Raw genomic sequence first — 19842 nt, 5'->3', positions numbered from 1 at the left:
CTTGCTTGCACACCTCAGATTGCATTTCAGTGGCATGATTATCAAGGCTATTAGTTTAGTTAATAGTTCTGGTGGGGGAAGAGGAAGAGTTCACATTCTACTCACTACCATGAAAATTATTTACGATTGCTAAAAATTCAAGTAACTTGGTTTTGGCAATGTTCATCTGCACTACTAGTTCAAAGAGACTGCAAAGGCATCTTGTGTATCCACATCCTTCCGTGCAATCTACTTGGAAAAGTAGCCTTAAAGATGCATAAAGTTCATTTTTATGAGTCAGTAAGTAGGCAGTTGACAATTTTCAAACTGTTAAATAATCCCATATTAATGAAATAAGATCTTTGTTTACAAACCGAAGTTACAGTTTAAGGTGCTGCTCATTTTCAGCAAGGTGCATATTTTAAACAGGTATGACCTATTAAATGTATATCTTTAATAAAGCAAATAGTTTACTTTTACAGAAGCTTTAAAATACAAAATGTACAGTTCCAGTTCAGAAGCATTAGCTATTCACAAGAAGCACTGCAATAAGGGTAAGTTAACTAAGCACCAAACCCTTGCACTTGGCAGTGTAAGTGAAGTTTAATGGCAAGACTCATTTGCCAAGTGCAACAATTCTTAAAATTCCCAGTGTTCAGAACAATCGGAAGCAAAGGACAGAGTAGCACCTACGTGGTCAAAATGCAGACAAATGTTCTTTGTTCTCTCAATTCACTTGTGTAGGTCCAGAAACTTGACAGCATTTGTAATTATGAATAAACTGCAAAAACTAGAGCAATTATTTTGGCACTTGTTAGAAAAAGTTCAAAATTAAGTATTTTCATTAACTTTCATTTTGGTCTTAGTATGAATAACCAGTAAGAGTACAACCAAATTTAGGACTTAGTATTAGATCTAAATGACAAGATTTAGGAAACTCAAAACCATTCATCAAGTTAAATAACCACTAACATTTTCAGCAGAGGGTTTTCAAAATTATAGTAGTACAGACCATTAACAATTTACAGACAGAAGCCACACGGATTGTGCAAAGCACATTACTGTAAAAAGTCTATGTACAGCAAACAAATCTTTGTAAACATGGTAAGTATGAAGTTTCAGAAAACATGGTGACAATATCATAAATACAGGCAACATTGGCATCCTCAAACAGCACAAAAGGTAACAATCTGGGCCTGCAAATGCAGCCCGTCACCATACAAACAAAAAAGGTGGATGGGTTTTAAATACCCAGATGTTTAATAGTTTTAGTGTTGTGTATACTTTTTATTTATATATATATATATATAATGTATTTATTTTTGGTATCTTTAGATATAGATGTACTTAGTTCGTAAAAACAAAAACAACAAATGTGCTTTATCTTCATTGAAAAATTATGTAGTTAGAACTAATAACCCATTTTACTAGTAGTTAACATATTAGAATGATATGACTTAAGAAAAATACAAAAATAAGATTAATACTGTCAAAACTCTTATACCAGAAAATATTGTGGTTTTTAGACTCTTTCAAAGATGAAATATGAAAATTTAAATAAGCTCTAACTATATAAAGAATCTTCTGTAATCTCAGTTAATATACAGCGGGATAGCTATACATATATTTACCATTGTTCTTTAATTTTTAAGCACCAGTCACTCCCCAGCTCCACTTTGGTTGGAAGATTATTCCTAATTCCACAGGTTCACTTAATGGCACATATTGACCGCAAATAATTATCCTTTTAAAAAAAATAATGTTCTTTTAACTAAGCGCTACCCCACATTTCAGTTTTGTATCTTCTGAGCCAGCTCACAATTTTTCATCAACTGTAGCATCTGAAATAAGACTTTTAAATATATGCAAGTAGTCTTTTAGGCTATACTTTCACACACTTAAGGAGCACTGTGTGGATAATGCCTTTGGCCTAATGAAGCAGTAAGAAATGGTGTCTTTATTTTAAAACCAGTGTCATGTTATCCACACAGATGCCATCTACTTTAAGCAGCCCAGAATAACATTTGTGACACAAGGTTGAGTGGTTTTGCTGATCTTGAGAGTAAGGAAACTACCACAAAACTCTGTTTCGCAACTGTTTTTGCAGCAGTTTCATAATAAACTCACTTGTGTGGCACACAAGCTGCTGTTACTCTTCATTTAAAAAAGGTGCCCACAGGCCATTTATGGTGAATACAAAGGCTTTACAGCTTGTCCATTATAAATTTAAACACAGTGTTGAGCAAAGAGACCACTATATATTTGCTTCAACATATTCAATGTGTTTCAGTAAGATGTTTAACTATAAATCTATATGAAAAATAGCTATAAAATACAGTGTTTCTTGTATGGTAGTCCTTCAGCAGTTCTTTAAAAAAAAAAAAAAAGATTCAGAAAGTAAAGGCAATATAAACATTTTAAAAGCATTTCTACATCACAGTTTTGGGCTGTTTCATGTACATTAAACAAACATATTGGCCATATTTGCTCAGCACTGCAAATCAGAATTCAAGAGTTTCTCTCTCTGAAACCCCCTCGATTCCATATTCAATGGGATAAACAGGATATAGCCAATACAAACTGTGAATCAAGGTACGAGTAATTCATGTTTGGCCCTGTGCTGCATTTTCCAACATGAAAAGCAATTAGTACTGATGCAGGTAAGATGGTCTGCGTTCATGCTTTACTGGAAAAGATTTAAAGCCCTTATTCATCTGTTTGTGCTGGGAAGCCTGTTGTGATTGCTGCTGCGCATAGGCAAAGTTAGAGGAAATTCCTGCTGCTGGAGCACAGTCGTTGGCTGCTGCCCACATGGGTGACTGGAGGATCTGCATCGTGTCACTCCACTGGCTGACAGGGCTGCTCATAGGATACAAAGATGTGTTCTGGCTGGGTAGCGTATTTGTGACGGAGGATGTATGCTGCCAGGGGGCCTTTGGAGGCCAGGTTTTGGTTTTATTATCCTGAGAAAACAAAATTAGTTGGTTCTAGTTAAGTTTGTTTTAATAATAAAACACTTCTGTTTTGAGACCATACTTAAACACACCACCTTATCCCTTCTTGAAGACATCTTCAGAAGACTGATCTGTTTGAAAGCAAAATTGATGCATACATATATATATATATATACATATACACTCTTAAAACACCTGCCTATGGAAAAATGTTTTTATTTACTTCAGCATGTTTGCTGAACACATAGTAGCCCTGCTCCAAATCAGTATTTCTAGCAAGAGGGGTAACTAATTATGATACTTTAGTTTTCTTTGTACAATGAAAATCAATTGTCTTGCCTCTTCCCTTAACTTGAAATCTTTGTGATAATTTCTGTAACAAGGGAAAAAATTATTTCCACTTCTAGCATTTAAACTTGGTAACTTTGATAAAAGCTTCTAGTACTACTTGAGTGCAAGTGGTTTGTGTTTTACCTGAGGTAAACAATATGGAGACAGAGATGCTATTCTAGTTGTTTTCCTAGGGTAAAACACCCCAAAATGGAAATGGGAAAAATGAGTAAGCAAAGCCATTTTCAGCTTACCTGATTGCGGTCATCTGCTGCAGAAAGAAGAGGTGGTGATGGTAGGGTACTAGGTTCCTGTTCACCACTGCTGTGTTTTCTGCCCAAAAAAAGAGTGACATTTACTTTTTTTTTTTTTTTTTTAATGAGTCACACACATTCATCTGCCACTGGCACATACTACTCTGTATGTTTCAGGCTGTTATAGTTGACGGCCTAAAATGTGTAGCAATGTTTCATCTTGTTTCAGGTATTTTTTTCTCTGTAGAGGTAGAAGTAGCAATGCAGAAAGAAAAGTCACCACTGAATACTGTAAGGGACTTGACAGTGCACTAGAGTTCTTTGAGCTACAGCTTCAGTAACATGCACACATTTTTGCAGAGGTGAAAGGAAGATGGGCTAGTCTTTTGCCCACAGTTGAGCAAGTGAAACATCTGCTGAAGCATAGTGACTTTATTAAGAAAAAATGTTATACCTTTAGTTTAAATTTGTGGCTTAACACCTAGTATCACATAGAAATCTTGGACCATGTGCTTTTCTTGAAGTTTTTTCTTGGTTTTGATTTTTTTTTTCTTTTTGGGGAGGGTGGAGGCAGGAGCTGTATTTGGATTAGAGCAGAATCTTTTATCTTTTCATCAAAATCACCAGGCCTCCATAAGTAAGCAGACCCTTGCAGGTCAACTTTAGAATGTTCAATCTTTTTGCTTTTTAGTTTTAGCTAAGGTATTTTGTCAGTCCCTAGCAGTACCATAAGACAGTAGTACTTAAAAACAGGAGTTTTAATGAAGCACGCTCTTTGGAAACATTTATTTTCTCTTCAGAGCACTACATAAAGCAGAGGCTTTTGTTCTTGCTTCGTAAGTCTCTCCATGTATCAGTCTTTAGATAACTCGTAGCTTGGCAGATTAATTAGCTCATTAAATGATTACCGTGTTTCCTTTCCCTGCTTCTTTAAAAATGACTACAGCTTTTTCTATGTCTACTTATTGGATAGCTCTCTTAAATTAATTTAAATTTAACGTTCATTGAAGCTTAATTCCTGTCCTCTTTATATAAAGTCTTGGAAAGTGTGAAGATTCAGAAAACAGCTCCTCTTGTAGTTGGTGCCTTTCAACCTGTTTGCCTTAGTCTCATTATTTTCAACTCCAGTATACCTCCTTTCTAGCAATGCATATAAAAATAGCTATCCAGGTATAATTTATAGCAAACTGGCAGTATAGCCACTGACTTTCTCCTGTCACCAGAAAGCAGACAATCTTCTATCACATGTATTGACTGAATTATTCTGTGATCTAAACAAAAAATATCTGGCCGCAGAAAAAGCTAATTTTATTTTTTAGAAAAGTCTCTGAAAATAGTTTGAGAGAATGAGCCCAGACTGAAATTGGAATTGGACTGGTTCTCATGCTTCATCTTGTGCCTTTTTATTATTGTCTCATTACCCTCTACAACGGAATCCTTGATGTTCCAAAGATACCCACCTTCCAGCCCCTTAGAAAAGCAAAAAGCAATTGTTGTAATTCATACTGCTGCCTTTAAGTGGATTGTACATGGCTGAAAATCCTGGCCTAGTTTTTAAGTTACTAGGCTTATTTATGCAATTGAGCCTCCTCTTCATATCGTCAGAAATAAAGGACTACTTAGGCATGTGTTTACAACTATTCAAACAGCTGCAGTAGTGGTGGTGAGACAAAGTCTACAGAACATCATCATCAGTATTTCTGGAGAGCCTCAATGCTGCAGGAGAAGCCAGGAAAAAGGAATTTGCTGCATCAAAATTCACAACACTGGGGGCAGGACAAAGCCACAGCGAAACATACAGTTTAGAAAATCAATTCAAAGTGATCTCTTAACTCCTCAGAAGTTTAGAAGGAACTCGCATCCAAAATAGATTCTCTTGGAAAAGGAAAAGCATCAGATCTTTTCTAGCCATGCTGATTTTCAGCTAGCTGGCTATCTGCACAGATGTTGGTTTGCAAAAGGAGACGGCTACCAATAACTCCATTTGGGAATTCCTAGCATTGCAATCAGATATGCTACACACTGATCATCAGTGTAATGTGAAAACAGGCATTTGTATAACTTCGTCTAATTAGTGCAAATTTCCTTTGTGTGGATACTCAACTCAAATTATCAAAAAAAGAACCTTACAAAGCTGCATGTCTTTCTGTCCATTTTGCTCACCTTCTCTGCTTTACAGCAGCAACAAGGTCTGGCCCTGAGAACATGGAGAACAAACTGTCTCCATTAGCTGAGGAGGTCTCATCACTTGAGCTGGCAGAGTCTCCTTGAGTACCAGACCAGCTATTTGTCACATCACTGTAAGACAAAAAGTTGTGTTAGTCCTTTTATTTGTCATACCTAGTCCAGACTGTATGCCCTAGCTAGTTATGCTGAACCTTTATCACGGGTAGTCTCACTGCTTTATAAAATGTCTCACTGGTTTACTTCTGAGTGATCACATCAACTGCTTTGCCTGTTACACTCCCTTTACATTTGTATCTTAGTAAAACAGTGCTATAAATGTAAAGTGCCTCTCTTGGTCAGGAAGGAGGAACAGTGATGCTTGGTTTTAGAATCACTAAGCACTTTCTCATTGCAAAGTTGCAGAACAGATATTATGGTGGACAGGTGGACAGAGGGTCTTGAAACAATGCTGTTGTAATAAATAGTTATGATTTGGAAGAGATTAAGAATTAACAACATACTTGCTGTAAAGTACCTGCTTTATAGTAGCAAGATTAAGGTGCTAAAATCTGGAAAGCTGAATTCAGCAAAATGCTGCAGCTTTGCTAGCATCACTTCAACACAACTAGGTCTTGAGAAAGAAAAAAAACCCACACGATTTTCTAAATACTGGAAGAAAACCATTCTGAATTAATCTATGATAGAAATTCCTTATTTCCCCTGCTCAAGTCAAAGTTGGTATACATTCCACTCTAAATAAGACATTGAACAAATGTCAGTGTTCAGTATCAGTGGAGCAAGGAAGGGCTCAGATTTCTCACTCTTGACATAATGAAGTACAGCTTTTGCAGACATAGCAGCAATTGGAAAAAACACCCAGTATTCCCACATCCTGCCAAGTCTTAGTGTCAAATAGAATGATATACAATAAAAATATGTAGCCTGCCCAGTTTCTTACCCTTCTGTGAAATACTCAGGAAAGGGCCAGGTTTTATGAGGATCATCAGGAAGAGGCCAGTTGCTACGTGTGTTGCTTGGGCGACGGACATGCTGTGCTTGCCTTTTTTGTTGCATAGCCTGGTTGACCCCAGCAACATAGCGGGCAAATTCTGGATCAGAGCCAACTGAATAAAAGAAATCAAGAAGTTAGTTGCTGACATTCAGCTATTTCTGTTGCAGTTATCATCCTCATCTAATCCTTCTGGCTTCACCATACCACACAACAGAAAGTAATTCCCTCGACATTAATAAATGTCAGACAACAGTTGGTACCTCTTCACGGAGTAGGGAAAAACACTGAATGGGAAGTATTTTTAGTAAGAGGATACCACCATCCATACATAGTGGATAACAATTCTCATGTGGAAATATACCTTCCCCTTGCATTCCATCAGGGAAATAATATTTGTCACTATTATCTTGTCTATACACTGAGAAGTCCAATAACCTACCAGCAGACACTGACGGAATTAAAGCCTGTACATTTCTCCAAGCTCAGAGGAAAAGACCATACTATTCTAGCTGACTCCAGACTACAACATGATTTCCTGCTATGTTGTGATCCTGCTTACTTCGAGAAATCAAAATTTCAAAGTGATCACGTTAGAACATACAGACCAGAAATTATTTACTTTCTACAAAGGATAGACAACAATTTCAAAAACATTCTGATCCTGACCTGCGAAGTACTTCAGAATGAGACATATTTACAGAAAAAAATAGCAAAATAAAATTTCTTGCATTAAGTGCTTTTTGTATCCCAACCATCTTGTAAGTGGTGTGCATGCTCTTGAGCACACGCAGCACAAACTTTAATCCAAAAGGGTTTTCCATGCTTGACTGATCAGAGCAAATATTTTGTGTATTAAAAATAAATGCTGCTATGAGTCAGTGCAATTGAGTTTCCACAGCTTCTGTTTATTTTTTGCCTTTTGAGTGAAAACTCTGCAATCTGACTGGATTTATGGAAAACGTCTAGACTACACACATAGTAAGTGCATGAAGCACAGAGCTGCTGGCTTGCTGTCCCTGTTTTAAATTTAGAGTGAAGACTGAAGAATGCCCAACAAGCATGAACAGCTCAGAAAGCAGAAATCAGTCTCATGCGATGGCTTCCCTACATTCAATTCAGCATTTAGAATAGAAGCTCTCATTTTCATTTGGCATATTCAGAAAAGAGCTCCACAGTGTTTTGTTGGATGCAAATTAAAATGACAATGAAGAAAATAAGTTTGTTTCTATACATTCTTTATTGTATAAGCAAGGCACAGAGCTGTCTGACAGCTGTGCAGAAATAAAATATTACCACTAATACTTGTTCTTTTTGAGAAACAGCTCTATGTCAATTTAAAATAAGGCTGGAATCTAGACAGATACCTGAATCTAAGGATGGATTCTGAAGGGCATCCAGGATTTTTTTCCAGTGGATAGCACCATTTTAAATTACTGTTTACATTCAGAATAGTAACTTGTGTTAATTTTACCTCAAAAATATTTCAGATAAACAGCTTTTTATCAAGTATTGTTTTGACTGCATTCTTTCACATCTGGGAAAGTAATTAAAGACCTGCAGGTACCATCACTGCTTCTATTAGCTCTTACTGCAGCGTGCCTTCATCAAGTTCTTATAGAAAATAAAAGTACTGCAAAATACATTTTTGGTACCTAGTTAAGCCCTTGACATGAAAAGCCATCAAATTTATAGCTTCTTAATTAGCAGAATTGCATCTCAAAAGCAACATAATATTCAGGCTCTAAAATATTAATCAAAAAAGTAATGCCATTTGTTTCAAATGACAACTAGACAAAGTCCTAGGAAAGCCTGGAAATGAAAAAGTGTTTCCTGTTTCAAAGCTTTATGTACTGTGCTACCTAGAAATTAAAATGAAATTTCTACACCACAGCTCAACCTGCCAAGTTATACAAGAAATTAAAAAAAAAAAAGCTTTGTTAAACTACAATGCCTATTTATACCTTATAAATTCTTCTCATTTATGAACTAAGTTGACAAAATAACTATCAAAACTGGGAGTCAAATGAGATGCCTACACAGCCCTCACACATGCAGTGTGCAAGTGAGAGCAGGAAGTGGATTCACAGCTTAATAAAAGGTTTTCAAGTTAGCTCTAGTGCTGCCTCCCTCCAGGCAGTTTTCATAAATGCATTCTACAAATTTTCTGTAGCTATATTCCAGACCAACAGAAATTATGTTTACAAGATAATAGATTTGCATGCTGTTCATAGTACTCCTCTATCAGAAGAATTCATAAATCTCCTTTTAGACTCTACAATCAATTTCGTAAGTCTTCAGCAATTTGCTTATGGCTGCAGAATTTTCTCTCACATCATCTTTGACAATAGCCCCTCTGCATTTACAATTTATTGGTGGTTCAGACACATCTGGCAAACCACATGGACTTGCTCTTTAGACTCTAATCCTTCAGCATCCAAGGTCTTCACTGCAGTAATGGCTGTAGAATAGAAACCAGTGTGACACCCATGGATTTGCCCAGTAATAGAAGGAAAATGCAGGGATATGAGAAAGATGCAATCCGGCAGCATCTCCAGACTGCAAGACTGGTAAAGAGCAAGATTGTTTTGAGTAGGGGTAAAATACATAATTTCTGAAGTTGGGTTTTAAACAATTTTACAAACCAACAGTAGAAGGAATATAATCTGTTAGTATCCATTTCAGTATTTTGATGAAGTCCATATAGGAAAGGTTGGATCTACTACAGCTGGGAAAAGAAACAAGGCACCTGTTTCCATTCTTATTTATTAATGATAATTGCCTGCACTTTAGTTCACTTGCTATTAAGAAACTAACAAGGCCTACCTATAAATACCTCCTTGCTTTGTAAGCACCCTAGCATCTGGTGGATAGCACTAAGAAATGGCAGCTATTGCAAACAATATTTAATAGTATTCTCTGTAAAAGGACCCTTATGAAAAACATAATAAAGGAAGACACACACCTGCAGGGTCAAAAGGCAGGATTTCTCCCAACATCCCAAACACTCCATCAGTTTGGTCGCGATTTGGCCATGTGTTGTTTCTAGGTCCTTGTGGTTTCTGTCCTAACATCTCTGACATCATATTGTCCATATAGCTGCTCACAAGGCCCAAGCTGTACAAATCAGAGCTTAAATCTGAAAAACCAGGATTATTCCACTGGTTTATATGAGACAATCCAGCTCCAACAGCTTGGGCTGGCTGCTGTGAAGAATTAGTCAGCCATTTGGCAGGTACACGTTGCTGTGGTCCAATAGGTTGAAGCAAGTGTTGGTAATACTGCATCTGCTGCTGCTGCTGCTTTTGTGACTGTTGTTGCTGTGTCAGGCCTTGCTGAGAAGGATGCAGCGGTGTGTGAGAGACAGATTGTGGTTGCTGTTGTACTGTTCCTGATTTCTGTTCTGTTGCTGTAGAGGATGCAACAGAGTTCCTTCTTTTCACCATCGGAGAAGTCTGCTGGGATTTGCCCATGTTAAAACCAGACAAGAAATCTATAACATCCTGCATTTCTTGGTCAGTTGGTAAATTCATACCTTTGTCATCTTTGCCATCATCTGGTTTGAAGAAGTTATCCCGTCTTTCAACCAGAAACCCATTCACAAGCTGATTATTTGTGCTCTGGATTGACTGCAGTGGATCTGCAGTCCTAGGAAAATTACCAATGTTCAAAATGCTCTGTAACCGTGCGTCCATGTTACAGGGCATTTTAGCTTTGTCCTCTGAGTTGGAACTTATGAAGACATTTTTGGAAGGTGTATTGGGGATTGAATAACTTCCAGTATTACTTGTACTGGTGCAGGAAGTTTTTTTTGTAAACCGTGAAGTCAGTTTAGAGAACGTCTTTTGTAGACCACCTGAAGATTTGCTTCCATTTCCAGATGGCATGTCAACTTGATTCCCAAAGTCTGATATTTCACGCTGTAACTGGATCTGAATACAAGGCAAAGCTTGCTCCCTGCATCAACAAACACAGGCATATCAAACCACCTGATAAGTGACCAAGTTTGTACTTTGAAGGAAAACATGTATTTGGGTAAGAGGTAGTGGAAGAAACAAAACCAAAGACTGCCAAGTTCATTAGCTACTTTTTATGGCAAAACCATGAATTATTACTAGTATTTGCAATATTGTTAACTACTTTCCATTCCTTAAGAAATTTTAGTTGTGCTTCAAGACCTAAATGCAGTCTCATTTAATATAAATCAAATATTTTTGAAAGAGAAATGCTTTTGTACACTTGAATAAGCTGCTGGTTCTTTTTTAAAAAGACTGCTGCATCTGTGTGTACCCACAAGGTACCTATGTAGATTACAAATTTCTTGCTCTCACTTTGATCCCTTCTGATGAATCAGTACTATCAAATTCCTCAGTACAGATCTTTCAACAATGATGGCTTTGTTTCAACTAGAAAAGTAGAGTATGAGGCTCAAGAGGAGATTTACCTTCCTTCCTTCCACCTGTGTATGTCAAACACAGCAGTATAGAGCACATCTACTAGTCCCAAAGTCTTCTCTGGATCCAGACTCCTCTGTAGCAAAGACATGGTTGCTGGATCTTCTTTCAGACACCTAAAATAATTAAGTTTTTAAGTTAAAAATAAATATTTTATTTTTTTACAATAAACAATTTTACCATGCTAGTCAGGTAATAGGAGACCAATTGATGCACTAATTCTGCTTCTGCAGAATGGAGGCAGCATAATGTATGAATGCTTGAAGGTTCCTAAAGGCTATGCCTGCAGCCCCAGTTACTTCCCACTGTTGAATATACAACAAATCAAACTGTAAATTTAGGAGCTATAGAATTTATCTTATAATCACGATTAATTATTAGCTCTTCAGCTGAGCAGACATAATTCAGATGCAGAGGTAAGAAATAACAAATACCCAAAGCCCATTTCTGAAAAATAGCAAGAGTGCCCCACAAACCTGACAGAAAACCTGAGTGCACAGGCACTCTGGATTCCAATGCTAAGAACCCCAAGGCTGACAAACTCCATATGGAAAATGATTCAGCATATCCAACAGTCTGAGGAAGATCTTACAGTGAAGACTTAAGATTAATGAATTATCATCATTAATGGCACAGAATCAGGACTGAATTTGATGTGAGCTGAGAACAACTAAGATCTAAGTATTAGCACCTTGTCAAGTACTCCAGCAGCCCCTCCAACAGAGGCACTCTCACTGTGTGACAGCAGGAGGAGCTCTTCCAGAGCTCACAAAGCCCAGCTCAAGCACTCTTGCATTATTTTAGTTCTTATTATAGAGCAATTTACATAAAAGGAACAGAGAAGTGCCAGTTTACACTCTATAGAGGAATTAAAAGTCTATTTGGGTGAACAGACTATCAATTGAGTCGTGCTTCTGGACACACCACCAGTACCATCGGTAGCAGGCTATGTCGCTGCAGAGTCAGATGAATGAACCATGTTGTACTGACATTCCCAACACTGAAGTAAGACAGAAAGGAAGTGTTCTAGTTCCAAGTCATTGTTTCAGAAGGGAAGAAATCCTCACCTAAACTGCAGATTAATCCTATCATTCTTTCCTAGGTAGTCAACTAAACTGGTAGGAACAGCATCTCTTGGACCACGGAGTTCTGTGGTTCATGACAGCGCCTGAAGAGCAGCTCAGTGAAAAAAAGAGCTACAGCTCTCATATTAACCTCATCTAATTCCTGGCCTTCCTGAGGGAACAGCTGTGAGGACCTGCCAGGGAGGAGCATAACAGGAATACTATTGAATTTATTTATTTATTAAACATTCTCTTTCATCATCAAGCCTTTACTTTTTCTTTAGAAGTATGTTTTAGTGCCCCAGCACTGCCTCCCTTTTATTGCCTCCAACAGAGGCAGCACTATCACAAAGACAGCTAAAGGACAACTGTCAGTCTGTCAGGAATGGTGGTACTCCAACAGTTCCAGATAAAGGAACTCAAGGAAGATGGGACAAAACTGCAAAGTATTCTCTCTTCCATTTGTACTGTAGTATTTATCCCTATATATTCCAGTTACAGTTATCATTATAATCTGCAATACAGTGTTTTTATTTACCAAGTTGATGGAACTTGCACCACAATTCTGGATCCTTCTAAACTTATCTGAGGAGCATAGGCTTCTTTATTTTCAATCTGTGCGGTGTCCACAACCACCTAGCAAATTAAATGAAAGGGAAATTATTTTATCACCCCCATAGTTTAGATGCAACAGTCTCACCTCCCTGCCACACTGCTAGTGCAAACAAACAAACAAACAAAAAAAACAAAACAGGAAAAAGAAAAGAATATAAAAAACAAACAAAAAACTTTATATTTTAATATATATAAAAAAACAAATAATACAGATTTATTAGTTTGACAGGGTAACCTATATTTCAAGGACTTAGTTCTCTACTATATACTGTAGTTATGCATCACTACACTCTTACAAATGCTTTGCATAACACCTGTTAGTTATCAGTGGCTTCATTAACAGTCCTTATATTTGAGAGGTTTGGCACTATTACTATTTCATTAGCTCCCCAACACCTATACATCAAAGTATTTTAAATAACTTCACTGCAGTGCATGGTTTGATATAGACATAGACAAGTGGTATTTAGTCTGAAATTCTCCATAGCGAACAACTTTTAACACCCACCCCCCCTCTTTTAGGGTTATAAAGTCCCACGTCAACATTTCTTTATTGTACCTAATGGAACTGTACTATTATTAATTCTCTATTTTATAAAGAGAAGAAAGTGACTGTTCAATTTGCTGAATTCTGAGCCTTCTGTAAGATATCACGAAGATGTATGGAAGATCAAAGTCTTGAAAATTAACCTTCTGTCATGAACCTTTCTTTTTACAGAACTGAGAAGGAATGGATTCACTTCAGCTTCATTTAAACTTTAATACCAGTAAGTTCCATATTTGGTTGATGCTTTCTCATGTTGTCCAGTCTGCATGGGTTGGCCTTTTTGATCATTTCCATAATTTCCTATTTTGGTCATGCTGAACCAGCAGCTTTTTGGCAGCAGTCAGCAGTTCTTGCTTCAGTGAGTAGCAGATTAGCTGTATCCTTGAAATGGCAAAAGCTCTACCGTATAAATAAGCCTCAAGGGATATTACTGGCTTTCCTTTCAATCATCCTACACTTATTCTACTTCTAACTGGTTGCCTACAACTGGTTATGAAGAAATGTGAAATATGAATAATGCTGAGACTATCTTCTCTCTCTTGAACAAAACCATCTAGTGACACTTGAACACAATTATTTCCCACCTTTTAGATCTTTAGGTATTTCAGCATAAAGCCTTAGTATTCCTCCAGTTGACTCTAAGCATTTGCCTGAGTGTATTCAAACTTGTACAACATGTCTAAGCACAGTGACAAAACACCCTGCTATTATCCACTCATGAAAATACCTTTCATTTAATAACAGGGCAACTCCATTACTTTTTTCCTTGTGTTTGTACCATTTTAATTTCATGTAATTTGGTAATTCGCAATTCAGAATTATAACTGGGATAAGGAGAGATGAACTTTTCTCAAGGATAATTTTCTCAAGGTGAAATGAGATTTTTCTAAGCATACAGAAAAAATACTGTCTTCATCTCAGACCTGGTAAGTCAGAACTAAAATTCTGATTTGTGCAGACCCACAGCTTCTGGCAGTGGTGCATACTAGTGCTCAAAGTCTGGGCTTTTTTGGGGGTTGTCCACCTCTCCCCCCATGTCTTCCTTTTTTGCTTTTAAAAAAACTTTTACACTTCTCAACATGTGGTCTTTTACAACATCTGGGATTTAAACATTACTAGGAGATTAAACACTTCTGCAATGTATGTTGGGGTTTTTGCTACAAAAAGATCTACTGCTATAAAGGATGGCTACAGACTCAGTTAAGCCTTTTCCTGATGACTTCATATGAGGCCAGAGTTTTAATATATATGCTAAGATTAAAAACTGAAAACCTGAACTTTTAATTTTTTTTTCCTGATGATAAAAACCTGAAGACTAAATTAACCAAGCAAGCTAAGTAGCATCTCATTGTGTTTTCCACTCTTAACAAGCTTCTTTTGAAAAAGCACATGGCAAGATAGGCTAAAGATAATGAGACCTGCCAGGTAACGTTCTTTTTTACATCTAGCATCTGAATGACAAATTCACACACAATTCTACACCAATGCAGACAGCTCAGTTTCTAAAAGCTGTCTAAAAGAGTACGTAATATTGCCCTGTGATTCATCTATCCAAGTTCTACCCAAAATAAACTTAAAATAAACACGTTCTCCCTCCCTGCCTGGTGAGTGCTTACAGAATAGCTTCCTGTGCATCAGACATCTATTGTTCTTGTTTTACAGGTGTTTCCTCTCTCATCTCCACCCAAATAATGCTTTTAAGAAGCAAATTACAATTTCTTGACATTGCATGAGGCTAGCTGCTAGCATCACTGAATCTTGTAAAAAATTATGCCACATATATATAAAGAAAAACCTCAACCCTCACACCCTGACAAACTAACAAATCAAAATGAGAATGAAGGAAGAAGAGAAAGCTCAAGTATTCTGTCATGTGTATAGCTCATTACTGTGTCTTTGAAGATAGAAACCTGCTTCTTTCAGAACCTGAGGTTCATTTAGAGACATTCATGACTCAACATAAGTAATATTCCTTGTATCAGCACTGTCTTTAGGAAAGCATGTACATTTTATGCTGACAACTCTCCAAAAGTTACAATAGACCTGAAGAATATCAGTGTTTTAATTACCAGCAGGTCTAACTAGTTATGTCTAGACTGGGGGAAACCAGGAGATTTCCAGACTCCAAATATGCCTTGGGCCACTCCCCAAATCTCATCAGGGCAAGACTTGGGTGTGCACAATCCCAAAACCCCCCTGTAAAGGAAACAGTGGGAGGTGCAGCATCCTCCAAGGCATTCCTCATCGAGACACTCAGGAGCCAAAAACTGCTCCTGAGTTAGGGCACCCTCCCATAGGGCTGCTGAGAAACAGTTTCTTTCCTGGCCTCATTTCCTGTACCTTGCTTCTAACTTCCAGCATCCTACCAGAAACTATGGCAAGTGAAGACAAATCCCACTTAACCATATCCTTTTATCTAGTTCTTCTTGTACTTATTAATTTTTAATAAGCATTTTCCTTGGAGTAGAAATTTGATCAATCCTACTATTCCACAGCTGCTTTCTCTCCCTGCGAAGATTCCATTGTCTTATGCTTCCCTGTACAACTTCCTTATAGAAGGTGGTTAATGCACTACTGTTTACTATGCTTAAATCCCTGTATCAGACAAGAATTGACAGCAGATGCAGTACTGTTGTATTGATGGTATGTCCCTTCAATTTTAGGCCTTCTTTACATGAAAAGTCAGTTGAAGTTCATTGTGATTTGAACCTAATGCCTCTAACAGATATTTAACATTAAGGGAATATCTGATACCTAGTATCAAATGCATGCTGAAGTAGACATATCTGACAAATTTTATGTACAGTTTAACACTACTAGTTAATGGAGAACCTATTAATGGTAGCAAAAAAAATGGTTTAATGAAATAGGACAGAAGGTCAGTCACTTCCTGTGCTGTGAGATTTGAAAAATGTTATTTACAAAGTAGCAATATGGATCTGTTAATCACAAATTATAATTACCAAGTCCTGATGGCCTGCCCTCACCCTGAACAAAGAATCTGAATCAACGAGCAGCATTTAGATAATTGTAGGCTGATTTACAGAGTATTTGACAGAAACTATCATAGGCTACAGTGTACTTCTGTGCTTGTGTTTCCTTTCTGTCCTATTGCATTCTTGCCATCCTTTAATTTGTCCAGTCAAATGAAAACTCACAGTAAGCAAAAAAACCTGTGTGTCATGAATTAACACTTTATTTAATGAAGAGATTTCAGTAATTAGTTATGGAAGCACAAATGCATTTTCTTATCTGAGTACATTCCAAGTTTGTTTCTAAAGAATATGTATGTCTACCCCAAAGTATTCAATTGTTCTGTCCTCCATTGGAGGTGCCACCTTCTACTTGGTGTAGAGGACCTCCTGGTTTACAACAGGCAGGAAATTCAGCTTGCATTCAAAGCAGAGAGGAAATTTTAAAAATGGCAGTTTTTTAAACTAGTCTGAGAGAAGGGGGAAAGGGTTTCTTTTTAAACCACTCATGTGGATTTGAAAATCTTTCTATTTTACTAGGAACTGGACTTTTAATTTGTGTTCTCTCTAGTAACAAGGACTATGAAGCACACAGAACATTCTCCTGTCCTATCAACTATAGATCCTATCTATAAACTTATATTCTACGAGGATACATTTTCCACAAGAATCAGGTTAGCTGCAGTGTTAAGAATGGAGAAACAATGTAAGACACTGGAAATTAATTTCCAAATGTTTTAAATATCTAGTTTCAGGATGCTTAAGTTTTTTCAGGGGGGTTTGTTTGATTTTTTTTTTTTTTTTTTTTGCTAAGCCTATTCATAGTCACTTACCAGTCCAGCTTGGCCAAATAACAATTGTACAGCAGTTTTGCAAGCTCCTCGCCAAGTGGAAGGGCAAACCTGATTTAGTATTTCAGTAACAGGAGAGTCATCCCGTGGTGTAAGTCCATTATGGCATCCAGCTTCCTTAATCAACTGCAGCATTGTGTGCTGAAAAGAAGAGAAAAAAAAATGAACCTTATTATACTAAACACATGATTCAGAAGTGTTACCACCAATGCTTTCATATGTATTTATCACTGTTCTACATGTTTTTCAGACAACTTTAATGTCTGTTACCTCTGAGCCATTTTGAATCACTAGAGGAGCACAACTGCTGAACACAAACATGGAAGACAATCTCTGCTATTTGGAACACAGTACTCCTCCAAAATCATTAACAGTATTTTGCTCATATTCTTGCAAAACAATATAATCAAAACTACAAAAAGCACTGCAAAGACAATAAGAAAGCAGCACTTTGAGCTGTGGATTGTATCAACTCTTTCAGGAGCAAGGAAGTGGGCTTATCTAAAAAATACACGAAAAAAGATGATAAAATTGCCCAAGTTACTTCTGAATGGACATCTCCATCCCTTTATATCAAAAATACAATTAATTCCTCTACAATATGATTTTTAAAAATTATTAAAAGTTTGTAAGAAGACATTAAAGAGAGCTTTGTTATAAAATATGTTTTCAAGTACCTCCCTTAGCACTGGGCTAGACTTATTTTGGCATCTAAGAAGATAAAAGCTCTGAAGTGCATCGCTTGGTTGGAGTATCTGCAAAGTCTCACTTCCCTCTGCACTTTTTGATACCTAACCCACCTATTTTCAAAAGGTTCATAGAAGCTTCATTACCTCCTACATTTCTATGCTTCTCTCAGATAAAACAGAATTTGCCCAGGTGGTTAAAATGTTATCAGAAGCAGGCATGGACCTACAATGTTATCAACATCTTGTTTCCACAGGAAGTCAGGCTGAAAATATGCACCCAGAAATATAAGTGTGGCACTGAACTTGTGCTGCAGTTGTTCACTGAATTTTAAGGACTTCTACTCTTCAAACATACACCCTGCCCTCTCCTTCCTCCCCCCCAGTAGCTTCTGTGCTTAGATTCAGGGTTTCTACCGTTTTCAGCTTCAGGTTTTCAGCTGCAGACTCATTAAAGGATATTCCTTTCAGAAAATGTGATCCTATCTGCACAGGTACAGTGGGCAGTTCACACTGAATTGGCTGAGATGGAGTCTGTCTCCTTCCTGTTTGCTGGGCTTCAGCTTCACTGCAACAGCCCTGAAAAATAAGAGAACAGATAAATTAGAAGATGATATGGGAAAACACTAATATGAGTCCATTTTTTTTAATATAGTTATTTTCAAGGTGAGGAGGGATGAAAGAGAGAGAACAGGTTTAGCAGATCCTACCTGAAGACTTGCTTCAATAGCTTTTGGGTTCAAGTGGAAGCCAGCTTTCATTGCGTATTCACAATGACCTAAACTCTCCAAAGCCACCTTGTAAGCCTGACATTAAACAAAAAAGTTGAGATAGAACTTATCAGAATGTTAGTAAGCATGTAAACATTGTGTCTGGATATCTATAAGAACTGTTACATGGACATTTATCATATAAGATTGCAATACCATAATTCCCAAATACCTCATGGCTGCCTGTGCAATGTGTTTCCTTCCCTATTTCCCTTGGCCCTCAGCCTGTACTACATGCACGTGGAAGCACCAGACTTGAAAAATTCACCTGCAAAGCACGGTCAATTTTCATGTTTAGCTCTTTGAGCTGATGTTCAGGGATTGCCACACTCTGTGAGCAGAAAAGTTGCTGAACTTCAATTCCTGCCAAACATCCATCACAGCCTCTTTCTCGCAGTCGAGATGTGGCCTGTAATGTAAAATGAAAATCCAGGGTAAAGAGGTTCAACATTAAACCAGGTCAAGCTTAATTAAATGTTAAAAGATAGCAAAAAACCTCCACAGAGTTTAAAACATTGTAAAGGAGATGAGAAGCAGCACCTGGTGGAAAGGGACTGTAGGAGTTTATTATAAAACTTACTAAACCTCTACTGCTACTTTGGAAGTACAAATCTGATGTAACTGGTGTGGCCTATAGGTGTTGGCTGGCAATTTAATTCAACATTGTTTGCTGTTACTATTTCCACTCCCTCTTAGGACTAAGGATCCTGTTACACAGGCCACATGATGACTGTGGCTGCCAGAGGAGGGACTTGTAACTTCAGCATAAAGGGTATTACTTGCCACAGATACAGAAGATACATTTAATCATGTGTACAAACACTCCTGTGTACCTAAGATAATACATTTCATAAAACTAAGGGTGATTACTGTGGTGCAATTTAGGAAGAGACACCCAAGACTAAGATCAACTTAGCACAGCAAAAAAATAGCTTTATGTAATTATTTTGAAGAATAAGAAATGTGAAAAGCCAAATATCTGGCTTTAAATGTAAAATGACACTACTGAGAAGAGTAAAACAAGCCATGTATTCTGCCAAAGAGGCTGATTTTATATGGAAATAGTGGATTGCCTTCCAATCCACAAAGTAAAGATTTGGAAAGATTTCAGTACTTATAAACCTCCCTTCTACCCAAATGACCTCTATTAGTCTACATACAATTATAGTAAGAGAAAGAAATTTTATTTAT

At 37.2% G+C, this 19842-nt stretch overlaps 1 protein-coding gene across 2 annotated transcripts in view; it reads right to left on the bottom strand.

Moving 5' to 3' along the window:
• Window positions 1-411: 411 nt before the first annotated feature.
• Window positions 412-19842, bottom strand: part of GARRE1 (granule associated Rac and RHOG effector 1) — a 57047-nt gene continuing 37616 nt past the window's right edge. For both annotated transcript variants that reach the window (XM_071756726.1, XM_071756727.1), the window contains exons 4-14: window positions 18920-19060; window positions 18592-18687; window positions 18299-18460; window positions 17178-17336; window positions 12749-12846; window positions 11137-11262; window positions 9658-10649; window positions 6642-6807; window positions 5681-5815; window positions 3518-3596; window positions 412-2942 (exon numbers count right to left, since the gene is read on the bottom strand). In XM_071756726.1, the coding sequence (XP_071612827.1) occupies window positions 2625-2942; window positions 3518-3596; window positions 5681-5815; window positions 6642-6807; window positions 9658-10649; window positions 11137-11262; window positions 12749-12846; window positions 17178-17336; window positions 18299-18460; window positions 18592-18687; window positions 18920-19060 (2472 nt within the window). In that variant the 3' untranslated portion in view covers window positions 412-2624. The remainder of the gene's footprint in view (window positions 2943-3517; window positions 3597-5680; window positions 5816-6641; window positions 6808-9657; window positions 10650-11136; window positions 11263-12748; window positions 12847-17177; window positions 17337-18298; window positions 18461-18591; window positions 18688-18919; window positions 19061-19842) is intronic.

The sequence above is a fragment of the Heliangelus exortis genome, chromosome 13, assembly GCF_036169615.1.
Source record: "Heliangelus exortis chromosome 13, bHelExo1.hap1, whole genome shotgun sequence".
In the NCBI taxonomy this organism is placed as follows: Eukaryota; Metazoa; Chordata; class Aves; order Apodiformes; family Trochilidae; genus Heliangelus; species Heliangelus exortis.
This window is presented reverse-complemented; position numbering and strand designations above follow the sequence as displayed.